The 15368-nt window shown below is 47.3% G+C and overlaps 4 protein-coding genes across 4 annotated transcripts; 3 read left to right on the forward strand and 1 right to left on the reverse strand.

Moving 5' to 3' along the window:
* Nucleotides 1-1423: 1423 nt before the first annotated feature.
* GL218_08365 (Serine/threonine-protein kinase 32A) lies at nt 1424-3474 on the forward strand (the record flags this gene model as incomplete). Its single annotated transcript, XM_033585165.1, has 7 exons — nt 1424-1466; nt 1586-1708; nt 1794-1905; nt 1970-2174; nt 2231-2386; nt 2448-2899; nt 2949-3474. The coding sequence occupies 7 exons, from the start codon at nt 1424-1426 to the stop codon at nt 3472-3474; spliced, it is 1617 nt and encodes a 538-aa protein (XP_033440665.1).
* Nucleotides 3475-4692: 1218 nt separating this feature from the next.
* Nucleotides 4693-5867, forward strand: GL218_08366 (Heterokaryon incompatibility protein 6, OR allele; the record flags this gene model as incomplete). The annotated part of the gene is made up of 2 exons (XM_033585166.1): nt 4693-5796; nt 5862-5867. 2 exons carry the CDS (start codon nt 4693-4695, stop codon nt 5865-5867), a joined length of 1110 nt encoding a protein of 369 aa, XP_033440668.1.
* A 2644-nt stretch (nt 5868-8511) lies between these two features.
* GL218_08367 (AP-1-like transcription factor) lies at nt 8512-10477 on the reverse strand (the record flags this gene model as incomplete). Its single annotated transcript, XM_033585167.1, has 4 exons — nt 8512-8689; nt 8779-9094; nt 9164-9908; nt 9974-10477. 4 exons carry the CDS (start codon nt 10475-10477, stop codon nt 8512-8514), a joined length of 1743 nt encoding a protein of 580 aa, XP_033440667.1.
* A 3406-nt stretch (nt 10478-13883) lies between these two features.
* On the forward strand, nt 13884-15304 carry GL218_08368 (BSD domain-containing protein C22A12.14c; the record flags this gene model as incomplete). Its single annotated transcript, XM_033585168.1, has 3 exons — nt 13884-14090; nt 14147-14864; nt 14928-15304. The coding sequence occupies 3 exons, from the start codon at nt 13884-13886 to the stop codon at nt 15302-15304; spliced, it is 1302 nt and encodes a 433-aa protein (XP_033440752.1).
* Between the last annotated feature and the right edge of the window lie 64 nt (nt 15305-15368).

The following is a 15368-nucleotide window of genomic DNA, read 5'->3' on the forward strand; positions in this document are numbered from 1 at the left end:
GGATGAAGTTCAAATAAGTTACGTTAGGTACGTTAGGATGCATAATTAGGATGGTATGGTGAATGGTTAAACAAACAGTATTATGTGATCTTGGCTTCTGATGATGAGAATCATAGGTAGGTAGATGCAAAAAATAAGAGATGGGATAGGGGGGGAACAAGGGGGAACAGGGGGAAAAGATAGACTAGGTAGCCACGCAGGAAGCCACAAATAGTGGGTACCTCTTATAGATATCTCCAGACTGAAACACTGTTCGACATTAGAACCTTGCCCATTAAAGCTAGGTCAAGATGCATGTACTCTATCTCCGTGGCAAGTGCGTGGCCTCCTGGACCTCAAGCGGGATGAAGGTGGAGTTGAGAAAGCCACAAGTTCGAACGCACGAGGCAGCAAGCACATGGAAAGTCCGCAGCTGAGCGGCGTCGATCCTGCCATGTTACCTATCAGCAAGTTTACCTCATAAGGCAAAGTCTAAAGTAAGGTCTAAGATGTCTCCATAAAAACTCAGGTTTCTCATTCTCATCTCATACGCAAGTTACATACATACAGGCAATAATGACTAGTGACATGATTGCAGGTTGGCAGGTATTATGGTGCAAGTCCCCTAATTACCTACCTACATACATACATAGTACTTAATGTAGCTGCATGATTTTATATGTAGGTACCTATTATACTAGACTTGACTTGGGCTTATCGGTATATTGTATAGGATACTGCGACCTACTGTAATCTCCCTATGCCGCGATACGACAAAGTACCGGTACTGGTACTTGTGAGACGCTATCCTGTTCTGCCCGGTGCCGTACCAATTGCCAATCGCCGACGGTACATACATGGAGTACTTACATGAAGTACCTACATGCAAGGAAGTAAGGTTATTGGATTTGAACCAAACCCAATTTAGTGCTTTTTCTTCTTTACTCTTAGTTCCAATGTTCTCCCTCTTCCCTCCCTATTACAATTATTACATACATAACATTGAAACCTTTATTGTTGTTCATTGTTTTGTTAACTACCTGATTTCACTCTACTCCCCGGGCCCTAGCGCTGCTTATTATTGCATCTTTCTATTAGACTGGTTGTTTTTTTCTACTAGTTATTACTTACATACATTCCTAAAAACAGCTAATAATAACAATAACTTGCCCGGTTTGGCCAGGCTGAGGATACATTCAGACATTCATAACCTAGTAGGGATCTAAGAGTGGATCTTTCTGACCTCCTGACATCTCATTCTCCCTATCATTATTTTTATCTCCTTGCGCTTAATAACTGCTTTATCTTTCTTGGTCTTTTCCAATCATCCATTGCTAAATCGTTAAATCGTTAAATCGTTAAATCGGCATCTATTCACCGTCTTCTTACGGCTGAACACGAGTAGAATTGCGGAAGCCGGGTGTTGATACCCCCAAGTTTCCCTATGGGCAACAGTCAAGGCAAGCCCGTTGATCTCAACGGCGAAGGTATGTTTCTCCCCCTTCAATGACCAAAAGGGGTACGGGTTCTACCCGTTGTCTCGGCAGTACCGTTTGCCATGTTGATTTCAATAGCTAACTGAGTGCTATTTTGTATTGCTTATTAGTGAACCTAAACCATTTCCGATTATTACGAGTCGTCGGTCGCGGTGCTTTTGGTAAAGTGCGAATAGTCGAAAGAAAAGATACCAACCTATCGTTTGCCCTAAAGTACATTCGTAAAGATGAGGGTGCGTCGAGTTCTAAAAACCAATCCATATATATATTTAAATGATGAGAGAGTCAACGGATGTTAATATTACTCTGCCTCTGTAGTCGTACGGTCTGAAAGCGTCCGAAATATTATACGAGAACGACGCATGCTCGAGCATGTGAACCACCCTTTTATCTGTAACTTGCGATATAGTTTCCAAGATATCGAGTATATGTACGCATCAACCACTATCCTCAATATCAAAACAACCCGTCTAATTCGATTTGCACAATAATAGGTACCTTGTGGTTGACTTAATGAGCGGAGGCGACCTGCGTTTTCACATATCGAGAAAGGCTTTCACTGAAGATGCTGTGCGTTTCTGGATAGCGGAATTGGGATGTGCGCTCAGATACATACACGGGCAAGGCATAATACATCGAGATGTGAAGCCAGACAACGTGCTACTAGATGCTGACGGCCATGTTCACTTGACTGATTTCGTAAGTTGCCTTACCTTTACCCCGCCATTCGCAACGGCTAACAGCTTGTTATCCAGAACGTTGCCTCAGACGTTATACCCGGAAAGGTTCTCACGAGCAAATCGGGAACTCTTGCGTACCTCGCCCCCGAAGTATATGCAGGTAAAGGCTACGATGTAAGGGCCGATTGGTGGTCGCTGGGGGTATTGTTTTACGAATGTATCTACAACAAGGTACGGATAACCCATCTTTTCGAAACTTGACGGTCAAGTCATGTGCTTACTGTGATTATAGCGCCCATTTGAGGGTAATTCGGAATCTACCTTAACGAATGTCATCCTTGCAGCAAACCCGAAATTCCCCGTCACTCAACCTCCAGTCTCACTACCATGTCTGTACGCCATCGGTTCTGCTCTAAATCCGAACACCGACAAGAGGCTCGGTCATACCTGGGAAAGCTTCATAAACGAGTCCTTCTTTCAGTGCATTGACTTTGAGGCTTTAGAAAGAAAAGAACTGGAACCCGTATTTATCCCATCGGCAGACAAGACCAACTTCGATGCTACTTACGACCTCGAAGAATTGTTATTAGAGGAGGCGCCACTAGAGGCCAGGGCGCGGAGACAAAAACCCAGAGAGAGGTTAAAGGATGACGCCACCGAGAAGGAGATCCGGGAAGAGGAGCTATACCGTACCATCGAGCGGGAATTTCAGCCGTTCGATTACACTGTTGCAGCTTATAAGAAGTGAGTGTCTTTTACTACTCAGTTACCCTATTCGCTAACCATGAATCAGAATTACGGCACAGCAGGCGGATGGAACCGGAGATAATAGTCCTGCTCTGAGCCCAGCCAATGAAGAGGCTCGAGCCATCAGTACCGACGAGGCGAAACCGGCCCCGAGCAATAATAGAGCTCCGCAGCAATTATACCAACCTTCACCTGTACAAAATAAACCCCCGTCAGATAAGAGTATTACGACGAGCGGTAACCGCGGCGCAGCCAAAAGCGCACCTCGACCCCCAGCGCCGCTTCCATCATATCACCGCACATACAGCAAGAGCGTTTCTCAGTCTTCAGGTCTGCAAGTCAAATCTCCCAGCGGCGGCATATCGGTCACGTTGGAGGATACAGGCAGCTGGTCGGATCTAGCGCGTAGGGATACGACGTTACCGGCTGATGCTAATGTCACGAGTGAGGATAAGTCGTCTGGGGGTGGCGGCGTCTTTGGACTTTTTGGCCGAAAGAAGAGGGGCCATAGTCCAAAGCCAAAAGAAAGAGGAGTTTTGGGTAAAGAAGGGGCACGACAGATAATTGGTTGATGTCACCTCCGCACTGGATATTATTGGGCGCATCGGCGTCTTCTGGGTATTAGGAACGGGCCACTAGGACTACTGTGGGCTTATTACAACGCAATTTCCTCCTCATCGTAGGGAGAAATCTTTCACGATGATTGGCATGTCAGCTAAGCTGGGTGGCATTTTCGAATCATTTCGATATCACTGGCGAACCATATCAGACTCGTCGATTTGGCGGATCACAGTATTTCCAGCGGCCCCGAGTTTTACGGATACCATGTACTACGAATGAAAACGAGTAAAACAGCCTCGTTGAAGCAAAAGCTGTGTCAAACTCTTTTGGAGCGAGTTGACACAGACTTAACCGACCCCTTTCAATACCCGCTCCATGAGCTCCTTTAAGTGAGCTCGCCCTAGGCCATGTTATAATACGGAATTATCGCCCAGTGGCCATATTCTCCTTGGGAGTTGATTCGAATTCTAGGTGGTTCTGTCCGCTTTATTCGAAGTCGGCACGACAAATGCATTAGGCACTCTCCACTGGAAGACCTCAGAATAGAGGCTTTACAACATTCCTAGGTGGTATAGTTTATAATACCCGCCGCTAAAAGTAATCTGCGAGGAATGCGAGGTGGCAACGTCCATATTTGGGTAGTGGCGAGTGCAGTGCACAAACAACTACAATCAGTGTTCTATAATGGTGAAGAATGGGATATCCAACCCCTACGCTTGATATGTAGAGAACATGAAATATACATAATTATGAATGATTTATTTTGATCTATTGCGAGTTACCTTTGATTTATCCTATATTAATAATGCATGGCTATGTGGATTCGTGTTATAATTGGTGTAACTGTCGGCGCATATATATAAACAAATAGCAGTTGTGCGTTTAGATTGGTTGGTTACTTTTTCAAGTCTCTGAAACTCGAAACCAAAAATAATACAGGCCATCTAACTTCTTAACTTTGGAATAATATGGATTTGATGGCTGCTTCAATCAGAAGAGGCGTCTATCATTAATACAAAATATTTGTTAGAGAATGTGTTTGATGTGAGTCTTTGCAAGCATTAGGATCATGGCTGAGCCAATGAAAGACCCGGCTTTCTATGCATGTACGAGGCGTATAGTCCTAGAATGTGTCGACGCTGAGTTAGGTATACTTATAAGTGAGTAAGAAGTCAACATAACTCTATTACATCACTAGATATAAACAAACTCCTGAAGGTTGTATAAGGATGAAGTATGAGTATACACCACTCGACCCAGCGTCGCAAGATATTCGCTTGGTCACCATTCTCCCTGGGAAATTCGACGACCCCATCCAGATCAAAATCACCCACGCCCCGCTCATCCCGCCTACCCAAGATGATAAACCAAAGCGGATATCCCTGGCCGCTCTACGGGGAACTATTCCCCAGAGCTGGAACGCCCGCGAGACCTTAGAGGGCCGTATTATCTTTCGGAACTACGACGGGAGGTATTCTTCCTGGGACCATCCTGATCCTAACTTCCCGCGCGACAGGTATGAACTTCCCGAAGACGGGAAGACGAGTGTCAAGTTCGAGGCGTTGTCGTATACTTGGGGTTCTCCCAAGGTTAGGGAGAAGGCGGTGGTTCTGGGCGAGGAGGAGGTTAGAGGGTTGAAGGCGTTGAGGACGCAGCGTCTGCCTATTCAGGGGAACCTCCAGGAAGCGATACGTCACCTCCGATATGAGGATAAGGGCCGGGTCATGTGGATCGATGCTCTTTGTATCAACCAAGATGACCTCGATGAGCGGAGCGAGCAGGTCAAGCGTATGGGGTTGATATACACGCTTGCTCATAGGGTTATAGCATGGTTGGGCCCCGGGTCTCCAAGCAGCGACCTTGCATTTTCCAAGCTGGCATATCTCGGCCGACAAATCGAGCACACTAAAGACGGCACAATGCTCTCCGCACCCGGCTGCACGGAAGAGCAATGGTTCTCGAGCAAGCACGCTCTGCCCTGGGACACGGCCACATGGGACGCCATCTCCTCGGCCTGTTCGCGGGACTGGTTCACCCGGCTGTGGATCGTGCAGGAAATCCATCTCGGCAACGCCAACTCAGCTCTCCAATGCGGCCACAGCACCATCCCGTGGGCGGCCTTCCGCCGCGCCGTCATCTGCATCCACGCCAAGGACGTCGGCGTGCCCCAGACGCTCTGGCACAAAACCCAGGAAATCAAGTTCCTATGCGAGCACCTCGCCGACATGGCCTTCGTCGACGTCCTCAAGAACCACCACATGCGTCCGTGCCTCAACGCCCGCGATAAGATCTACGGGCTGCTGAGCCTCGCGCCGCCCGAAATCACTACCTTCGTCACCCCCGATTACAAATTGTCGCCGCGAGACGTGTTCGGGAGCGTCTTTTGGGCGTTTGTGAGACATGAGAAGCGCGTCTCGCTGCTACCGTATGCGGGTCGGAGGTATACGACTACGACTGCGCCGGCGGAGTGGCCGTCTTGGTTGCCGGACTGGTCGCACTACTTGCGCGTCACGGCGCCTCACCACGTCGGGTTCTGCGCCAGCGGGATCTCTAGCGCGCGCGCGAAATACGTCGATCCCGGACGTCTCGAGGTCGCGGGGGTATACTTCGCCAGCGTGTCGTGCGTCGGCGCGAGAATCAGCACGGAGAATTTCGCAGATTTCCGCAGGACGTGTCGGCGGATGGGTCTTGGTCGTTTAGGGAAGACGGCCCCCCCGTATCCGGCCCGCGGGACGTACCGCGACGCGTGGCTGGAGACGCTGGCGCTGGGGAGAGTCGAGGATCGGTATTATGGCATTGGGTATCCTAGTCTGGCTAGTCTGGCGGCGATGGTGGCTGCGCCGGAGGGCGGCGAGGCAGAGGAGAAGGAGAAGGCGTTGTCGGATGGGTGGAAGATTTGGACGATTGGGCGGATTAATGGGTGTTATCTTTTTAGTATGCAGAATGGATATGTGGGCATGATAAATGGGGAGCCGCAGCAGGGTGAGTCTTAGAGAGAGCACTGTTAGTCGTTTTGTTGGTGTTGTTGAATGGGTTGGGTTGCTGACATAGGGGATGTTTAGGCGATGAGATCTTTGTGGTTCTTGGGTGTAATATGCCTATGCTTCTTCGACCGACGGCGAGTGGGGAGTACGAGGTTATTGGAGACTGCTACGGTGAGTTTCTTCTTTTAAAGATGCTTCTACTCCTTTTATCTTCTTAGTATAGGCCCTGCAGACTTTCCTGGGAACGAGCTCAAGTTAAGGTCCTCGAACTATAATTCCTTTCTCCCCCCTTTATAGAAAGTTCTTGCTAACTATTGTAATTACAGTACACGGTATTAGTAAGTATTTAAATCTTTGAGTTATCTCACCTACCCCTATTCTCCAGAACGCAGACAGAAAACCCCCTCATCAAGCTACCTAACTTACATAGCATCTACCCATATGCCAAATCCCAAACATCCCACCCTCCTACTAGTAAAATATTACTAACCCCCTCCCCCCAGTGGACGGAGAAGCCCTCTTCGGCTCGATCCCCCCACCCTGGACAGCGCAGATAGGAACCGGCGAAGACAACCGCGTCCGAGTGATGTACTACAACGAGGAAACCGGAGATTTGTATAGAGACCACCAGCGGCTACAGGAGGTCCCGGTGCCGCTGGGGTGGGAAGAGGTTACCGAATGGGAGAAGTCCCGGGCCGACCCCTTGTATTGTAAGAGGTTCTATAATAAGGAGACGGGCGAGGTGATTAACTCGGACCCGAGACTCTTTCCGGAAGCGTTTAGGGAGCGTGGGGTTCCTGTTGAGACTATTACGCTTGTTTGATCCTGTTTTGGGACTATTTGATGGGGGTAACGCCGTGGTATTGTATATGTAAGTTGGTCAGATTTGGTCCGGTATTAGTCGTTATCTTCTGGCTGAATGTTTTCAAAAATATATTCTGCTCATCTTAGTAGCCTATGGTTTCGGATGACATGACATTATAGAGCTATTGTATCAAGTATTGACTTCGTTCTATATGAAATGAGATAGGTTTAAAACAAGTCGATGTAGGCTTGGGCAAGGTAAGGATATGGATACGTTGATAGTAGGATATTTCGTGAAGGACCTACACGCGAGAGTTCCGCGGCGGAGCAAGGAATTAATAATACCTCTTACCAATCTCGCCGCCGAGACCACTATTTGCCTTGCCTATCACCGAAAAACAACTAGCTTAGTAATTGTTATAACCCACGGCTCTTATTGTATGTACTACTAATGTTCTATATAAAGAGAGACAGGTAGACGTTATCTCGATCTGAAAATGTGTTTACGCCAAGTTTCGTTTCTAGGAGATCTGCTTCGACCACTCTTAAATCAACGTAAATGGTATTAAAGTGGTCGAGAAAAACAGGTAAGCAGGCACGGCATACACATCTTCCCCGAAACGTCTCGGTCATCGATATCATTGTCATCATTCCCTCCTTTCCTCGTGAGAATACCTCTTACATTCCCTTTACTTATTTGCTACCTAGGTAAAACTCCTAGTACTTAGCCTTGATCATCGTTGTGGTATGGTCATAGGCTGTCATACTCATTACCATACATAAATGTCATATCGTCACCGCCACGTATTATCCTCCCGTATCAGCGGACGAGGGGCACGTACGGTCCAAGGAAATAGGAAAATAGGAAAAAAAAAAGGATGAAAGGAGAACTGTATTTCAGTGATTTTCCCGCCTTTCTCTGTCGCAAATGCATGCAACAAACTCCGGTGCCCGATGAATGATGAGATGGCATGAGATTTAGATATTCGGTTGTCCAGATATCTTGAGATGTGGTGAATAGCCTTGCACTCTCTTTCTCTGTCTTTCTCTTGCCGTAACCCAGGGGTATTTGGTTTACATTGCCCCGCTTTCGCCGTAATCCCCGTCGCGCCGCCTGATGATAAAACTCCTTTCCGCCGTTACCCAATGATCGGTGATGGTGGTGGCACAAGAGTAGGGAGATCTGTTTGTTTTTGTGTGAGAGCCCCCTAGCCTCCTATGTTCGTAGACATAGGAGAGTTCTAGCAGTGGGATGCGGAACTACGCGGTACACTTCCCGGCGTCGGAGCCGAGATATTTGGTCATAACTGCCTTGAAATCATGTTCGTCGACCACGGCGCCAGAGCCACCACACTTAGCCTTCTTCTGTAGGTCAGAGCATAATCCATCGAGGTCGAGGTCACCCGATTGGACCCTAGGACAGGCTTGCAATTTCTCCCTGTTATGTGATGTCAGTATATATATATATCATTATTGATTTATTTATCTAGAGTGATGAAAAGCAAAGAGAGAAGTGGGTTAACATACCAGATGTTATTACATGTGAGCAGCTTGCCATTGGATAGGATAGTGTCCTCTGACTCCTTCCTAGCGTCGATCTCGGCAATCAGGTTTTTCTTGTGAGCATTGTTGTTATTAGACGCCGACGGTACGTTGTACGGTGTAGTGAAGTCAACGTCGAAGGCGTCGTTGAAGAAGCTGTCATCAAAAGTAGCACTGGCCAAGATATTGTCCTGCGGCTCCCTGTAGTCGCCGAAGAGCTGCGGGTCAAACTGGCCTCCGTTCTGTTGCGACAGCCAATCTAGGCTTGAGAAATCCATATTGCTTAAGTTGTTGAAATCTACTGGTAGGGTTAGCTTACAAGCCCTGAAGATTTTGGTAGCATACATTCAAATATATCGGTAATACATACGAGACATGGAATCGCTTGTCAGCGACGGTTGCTCCTCGCCGATTGTAGTTAAGGTATCTACCGGCTTAAATCCTAGCGGCGATTGGGTCAGTGGCTCAGGGGAGGTTCCGCACGAGGAACTGGGTCCCATATTAGAGTTCGCTGTCGACGAACAAGGCGAGCCGGTATTAGCCCCATTCACACTATAATGGCTCGAGTCCAGACTGGTTCTCGATGCGCTGGCACCGAATGTGCTATCGTAGGGAGACCCGGAAGACTTGGACGATGTGTCTTTGGATGAAGCGTCCGAGTTCTCTCGGCTCTTCGTGGAGTTAGGGGTAGCCTGGTCCTTGGACTTGTCCGGTGAGTTGACCTGGTTATTAGGGCTGTTGTTAGATGGTGTCGAATAATACAAAGAATTGGAGCCGTTCTTTGGGGGATTCTGAGGACCAGGGAGAACGCCGAACTTGGGAAACTCGAATTGGAAGTTGACATCATTGAGATTTTGTATGGCAGCTTGACCGAATACTGAGCTTCGTTTGGGGTTAGAGACTGAATGAGGATTGCTCAATAGCGTCAACTTCTTCTTATACTCGCTAAGCTCCATTGTCAGCTTCTCGATTTGGGAACGCAGTTGAGAGTTCTCGTTGTTTGTCGCTGCTTCCGCCTTTTCAAGTTCCTCCACCTTCGTCTCGAGGTCTTTCAAATGCTTCTCCTTGCGCTCCCGGAACGCGCGCTGGGCAGCGCGGTTTTGGGCCTTCCTCTTCTATTATAATAAACGTTAGACATTGCACAATCTTTGGGATTGCCGGGTTAACGCTTGCGACTTACCGAGCTGGGCTCGTTCGTAAGTGGCTTGCGGCCGGGTTTCTTGGGTATCTTTCCCTCGCTCTCTCTCCGCTTGCCACCTCCCTCTTCCATGTCGTCTTCTTCATCATCATCTGGATGACTTCTCTTATCGGGACTATCGTTCTCAGGGGAGCTGGCTTTGGAATTCTCCTTGGGTGAGGTGCCTGGGAGATCTCCAATCATCTTTGCTTGGCCATCATGCGTAAAGTCGAAGTCGAAACTAGTATCGGGTCCCAAATCGTAGTCATAATCCAAGTAGGGACTCTCTTGGATGCCATTGGAGATGCCGTTCTGGACATCCATATTTGGAGTACCTTTCTGATTCTGAACCGGTGACTTTGTTGAAGACTCGGGCGAAAGGGACAGCGCATTGTTTGGGCTGTTGCTACCTCCTGGCTGATTCGAAGTAAGAGCGCGGAAGAGCAGGTTCTGCTGCTGAGGTGTGAGGATGAAGTTTTGGAGAGCTTGAGAATGAGCTGAAGCCATTGTGACGAGGTTTTTTATTTATAGGTATAAATTAAGAGAAATATGAAATATGATCACAATTAGGAACAGCGACAAGGTATGAGACAAGGTAGATATGAATTGAATATGTTGACGTCTCTTCTTAACGGACTAAAGACGTTGATTAAGCTCGAGTCGACGCTCCTAACGACACTGGCTTGGAAGCGAAGCTGGATGTGAGATGGCTTGAAGCGCAATGCAGCGATTGCTGCGCTTAATGATTGACGTAACTCTTCAAAGATCAGATAAGATAAATTTCAGAATATTGATAGTCCTGAAGGTCTCGGGTATCCACGACCAGTCTCGGACAATGTTTGTAAGTGATGCTAGGATGCCTGAAAGGAAAGGACAAATATTCGCCTCCTAGGGTCTTGAGGCTGAAGATGGAGGGTTGGGAAGGGACAAAACAGGCGTCTTTTTTTTTCGTATATTCTTTTAGAGAGACTTGACGTAGGGACCACCACTTGCTTACGCACACCCCCCTTCTCTTTGGACAGGTACAGCGTGTCAAGGTGAGAGGCGTGTAATAGGTATGTGTATGCAAAGAACGGACTGTGTGACGAGCGTAGATTGAGTGTACGTTTTCACGATGGAAGGAATTCGAGAGAGGGGGGTAGAAGACAGGCAATTTTCCGATTTGTAAGCGCTATATGGTCCAATATAAGAATATGTCAAAGACTGTCATTGTGGCGGGGAACATTTCCTCGTTCTTTGTACTCGGACTTTAGCGGAGCTTACCTTGTGGCTGATCGCGCCCTTTGCGTATTCTTTATGTTACGTTCACACCATGTTTCCTCAGACAAGCGGACATGTCTCTCCTTGCCGTCCCCACCTGAGGACGCCTCGGATCTCGAAGTGTTCCTTCGTCCAGGAACTAGCCTACTAGCCTACAATAGCTTGCATTGTACCTATATTGTTGTATATACGATACTACCGATAGGAACAAGGTAAGCCTGGTTGCAAACCCAGTGGGGAATACACACTTCGATGTGCCATATGTATGCCATATGGGATGTTGGGAAATAGCAGGCGAGCAAGCTTTTCGGGTTGGGTCAAGTGAGAGGTGAGAGTTGTATTGTATGTATGTACATACGGATGTCCCTTTCAAAAGTTTTTACCATAGGAAGACCCTTGTCACCCCCGGCAAGCTTTGACCAAGCTTGGCAACAACTGCTCACCTTTCTAACATGTGTATCTTATTTTACTCTGCTATTTCAATAGGATATAGCTTTCTTAAACTAAATTTCAAAATTCCCCAAAAATACAAATTATGAATATAAAAGACTTAATTTTAATATAATAGTTTCTTTTTTTTTTTTAGATTTATATTTGGCTGTAAAACCTAGTAGTAAAACTTAGGGATAATAATGTATACATCTTTAAATCACCCGACAGTTGCTGGCCAAGTATCAAACAGCTGGCGACAATCTTGACAGGGGTTCCCTATGGTAAAAACTTTTGAAAGGGACATCCGTACATGTTATGAGGTACGTAGGTCGCTAGTAAGGCCATCTTGGCGTGAGATTTCTCTAATGAGAAGATGGTACCGTCGTACCGTTTGGGGACATGGGGACATGGGGGCCCATTGTGGGACAGAAACGGCTCAGCGGCCACGGGCTGTTTGATGGAACCGAGTCACGTTCCAAGTTGTCTTCTTTACTTCTACATACAGTATAGTAGTAGGCGAGTAGGTACTATAGTACTATGTATGCACGAATTTAGCCTTTAAAGTACTTAAAGTACTTATTGGAGAGGCGAAGTTGATTCAGTTTCGCCATTCTTCACTGTGTGACTGATACCCACCCATCGGGCGTCGGGGCTCGGGAATCCAATGGATCTTGGTGTCCTGGTGTCTGGTGGCTGGATGATGACTCGTTTCCAACCTGGTGCCTGGTGATCAGCATAATACCTTCCTAAGATGAGGTACGATTGTAACAATCTGTAGCGATATGTAGCCACCGGCCAGCCCAGGCCCAAAGCAGTGGGCAGATCTGGATAGAGAAGTTCGTAGAACAAAATAAATTATATCGATGTACCGATCAATGCCGGGATACCCAAGAATGCCATGCCTACAGTACTTGCCAACGAACGTTAATACCGAGCTGACAGCCTCATAACCTGCGCAAGTACTGCATAATACTGTTATGTATAATAGGTACTGTGTACGGATCCGTAGACTGTAACAACCCGGCCGATCTACAGCAAGTTCTCTGCAAATAATTTTCGTTGGGGTAAGAATTCCAGAATTCTAGAATGAGCACCGCTATTTCGAGGCATAAGCGATAAGCCCTAAACTGAGTTGCGTTTAGGGATTCTTGGAAATGCATGAATTTCGATATTAGGTCTTATAACGAGCTGCTCTAGAAAGCTTGTGGGGAGTTCGGGGTGGGCATGTAAGTGTAAGTTGTCCACTATAAATACCTTACAAAAGCAGCAACTCCGATATCGAGCGGTGAATAGCATTGGAGACTCTGCATCTGAATGACGAAATAACAAATGCTGCTTTAATATAAAAATAAGAACTATGTAAGATATACATTAAATAGTTCAAAGCCCGAAGCAAATATGCGGATTCTTTTGCGGATTTAAAAGATGTAAGTTGAACTTAAATCCACATACATTGTGTAACTGGCATACTGGCATATAACCAAACTCAAGGTGTGAACGAAGTAATAAAGTAATACCTAGTGGACATGTGCATAATAGGCAAGGGCCGGTTCGGGATTATGCCCACGTGATACATGATGATCCTTTCATTTGTAGTCTGACTGGCAGGTTGTCTATGTAGATGGCAGGAGAGACGGCAGAAAACTCTAAGCGCGGTAGCGATTTCCCATATCTTGATATTAAAGGTTATACGTACGACGACTGCATGCAATGTGCCTGCCATCCATTGGCAGCGTAGTACTTAGGTACATGTATTCAGTTATTTGAATAATCGCGGTGAAGAGCTATATATGTCCGCTATTCCCCGCATTTGTTAAAGCTGTGTACCTATTCTACCAACACGAGCTAAACTATAAGGGGTAAGCACCTTCAGGTTAGAAAAGTATCTCTTGTGCCAAATGTGCGGGACAGGTACAGAACGATGATTCGCAAAGGGGGGGAAAGACCGCGTAGCCTTTCGATACGTCAATCGGCAGATTGGAAACGGGTCAGCCTTGTCAACTTGTCACCCAATCCTAGAATACTCAAGAAACACCGATACCGACTTCATCATTCGATAGCAACGGCAGTACATTTCCTCGGCCACAACAGCCATTAACAACATTCCTTGTGATTTACGTAGTACCCCTCCATCTCTATTGTGGAAGAGGGGTCTTACGGGATTACTTGTCTGTTAGTCATTTAGTTTTATAGTATTTTATACCCCTGATACCACGCCACTATGGATTTCGCATACGACCACATAGTCGAAGAAGGCCTTCCGAAGGATAGCAAGGAGAATAGCAACACTAGCAATCAGGCTGCAGAATCTTCCCAGCAGAAACCCGAGCATACTCTTAATGAAGACCTTCAGGACGCATACCGTGCGTTCTCCAGCAGCTCTTGGGGCACATGGCTTGGTGGAACTGTCGGTAACGTTATCAAACAGGTATGTTAATTATTGGATTTAATAAGACCTATTGAATAACCCAACATTTATTCTAGGGCGGGTCTGTATACAGAGAGGCACAGCAAGAGGTCACATCGCTCGGTGTAGATGCTACCCGAAGCTTGGCAAACCTCCGCGCGAGGGCTCTCTCGTTAACCACAACACCTCCCGTTACGGAGAGGGCGCCACCGTCTGGTGATAAAGATAAAGATCCGGAGAGAACCCCGACAACGGACAAAGCGTCTGGTTCCGATGAGACGGCTAAGGACTCTGAAACGGTCATATCACGACTGAAGGCCGAGGCCGCAAAACGCTTGAAGGATATCCAACGTGCCGAAGACGCTGCCGACGAGGCGCTCTTAAAGTTTGGTGGAAACATCCGAGACTTCTTCCGTGAAGCTATCATTGTAAAGCCTGCTTCAGAATCAGACGACTCCAAGGGAACTCCCCGCCGGTTCGAGAGTAAGGATGAGTCCGGAAAGCGAGTAATTCACACTTCGAGATACGATGCACAGCTTCATGTCTTACACACGACCGAGAAGAGTTTTACAGAAGATCCAACCGGCGCCGAATATGCTGCATGGTCCAAGACTTTCGATGTAGAAAGCAAGACTGAGGTTATCAGCGCTGCCCTGGCCAAGTATCCGGACCTACGAGCGAACATGGAAAAGCTTGTTCCCGACAAGGTTCCCTATGCAGACTTCTGGAGGCGATACTGTTTCCTCCGACATAGTATCGAGACAGCTGAAGCACGTCGCCGAGATTTATTAAAGGGTTTGTTATGATTTGTCTTTTTTTCTACGCTTATTTGGATCTAGCTAATATACTGGCATTTAGCCGCCTCCGCCGAAGAAGAGATTGGATGGGGCGAGGAATCCGACGAGGAGGAATCGGAAGAAGAATCTGACGAAGAGTCCGACGAAGATACGGCGCCAGCTAAGCCGGTGCAAAAGCCGACTGAAAAGCCCGCGCGGCCGGCTTCTACCGAGTCCTCTACAACAATCCACCCGCCGGCAGTTACCACTTCGGACAAGAACCGTTTGAAGCCATCCGAACCTCGTAAGTCCAACGATGAGAAATCTCAACCTGACAGCGATACGAGCTACGATGTTGTAGGCGCGGCGTCCGGAAATCCAAGCCAGGCCCCGAACAGTCCCAAGGAGGCCCGGAAAGCGGATAATAGCGATGACAGCGATGATGATGAATGGGAGTAATGCGACTATTTGATCCTTGGCATACTGCCGCTCTTCCTGTTGGTATGGGCTGTTCGGATTTGGT

The sequence above is a fragment of the Daldinia childiae genome (genome assembly GCF_008694065.1).
Source record: "Daldinia childiae strain JS-1345 chromosome Unknown Scaffold12, whole genome shotgun sequence".
Lineage (NCBI taxonomy): Eukaryota > Fungi > Ascomycota > Sordariomycetes > Xylariales > Hypoxylaceae > Daldinia > Daldinia childiae.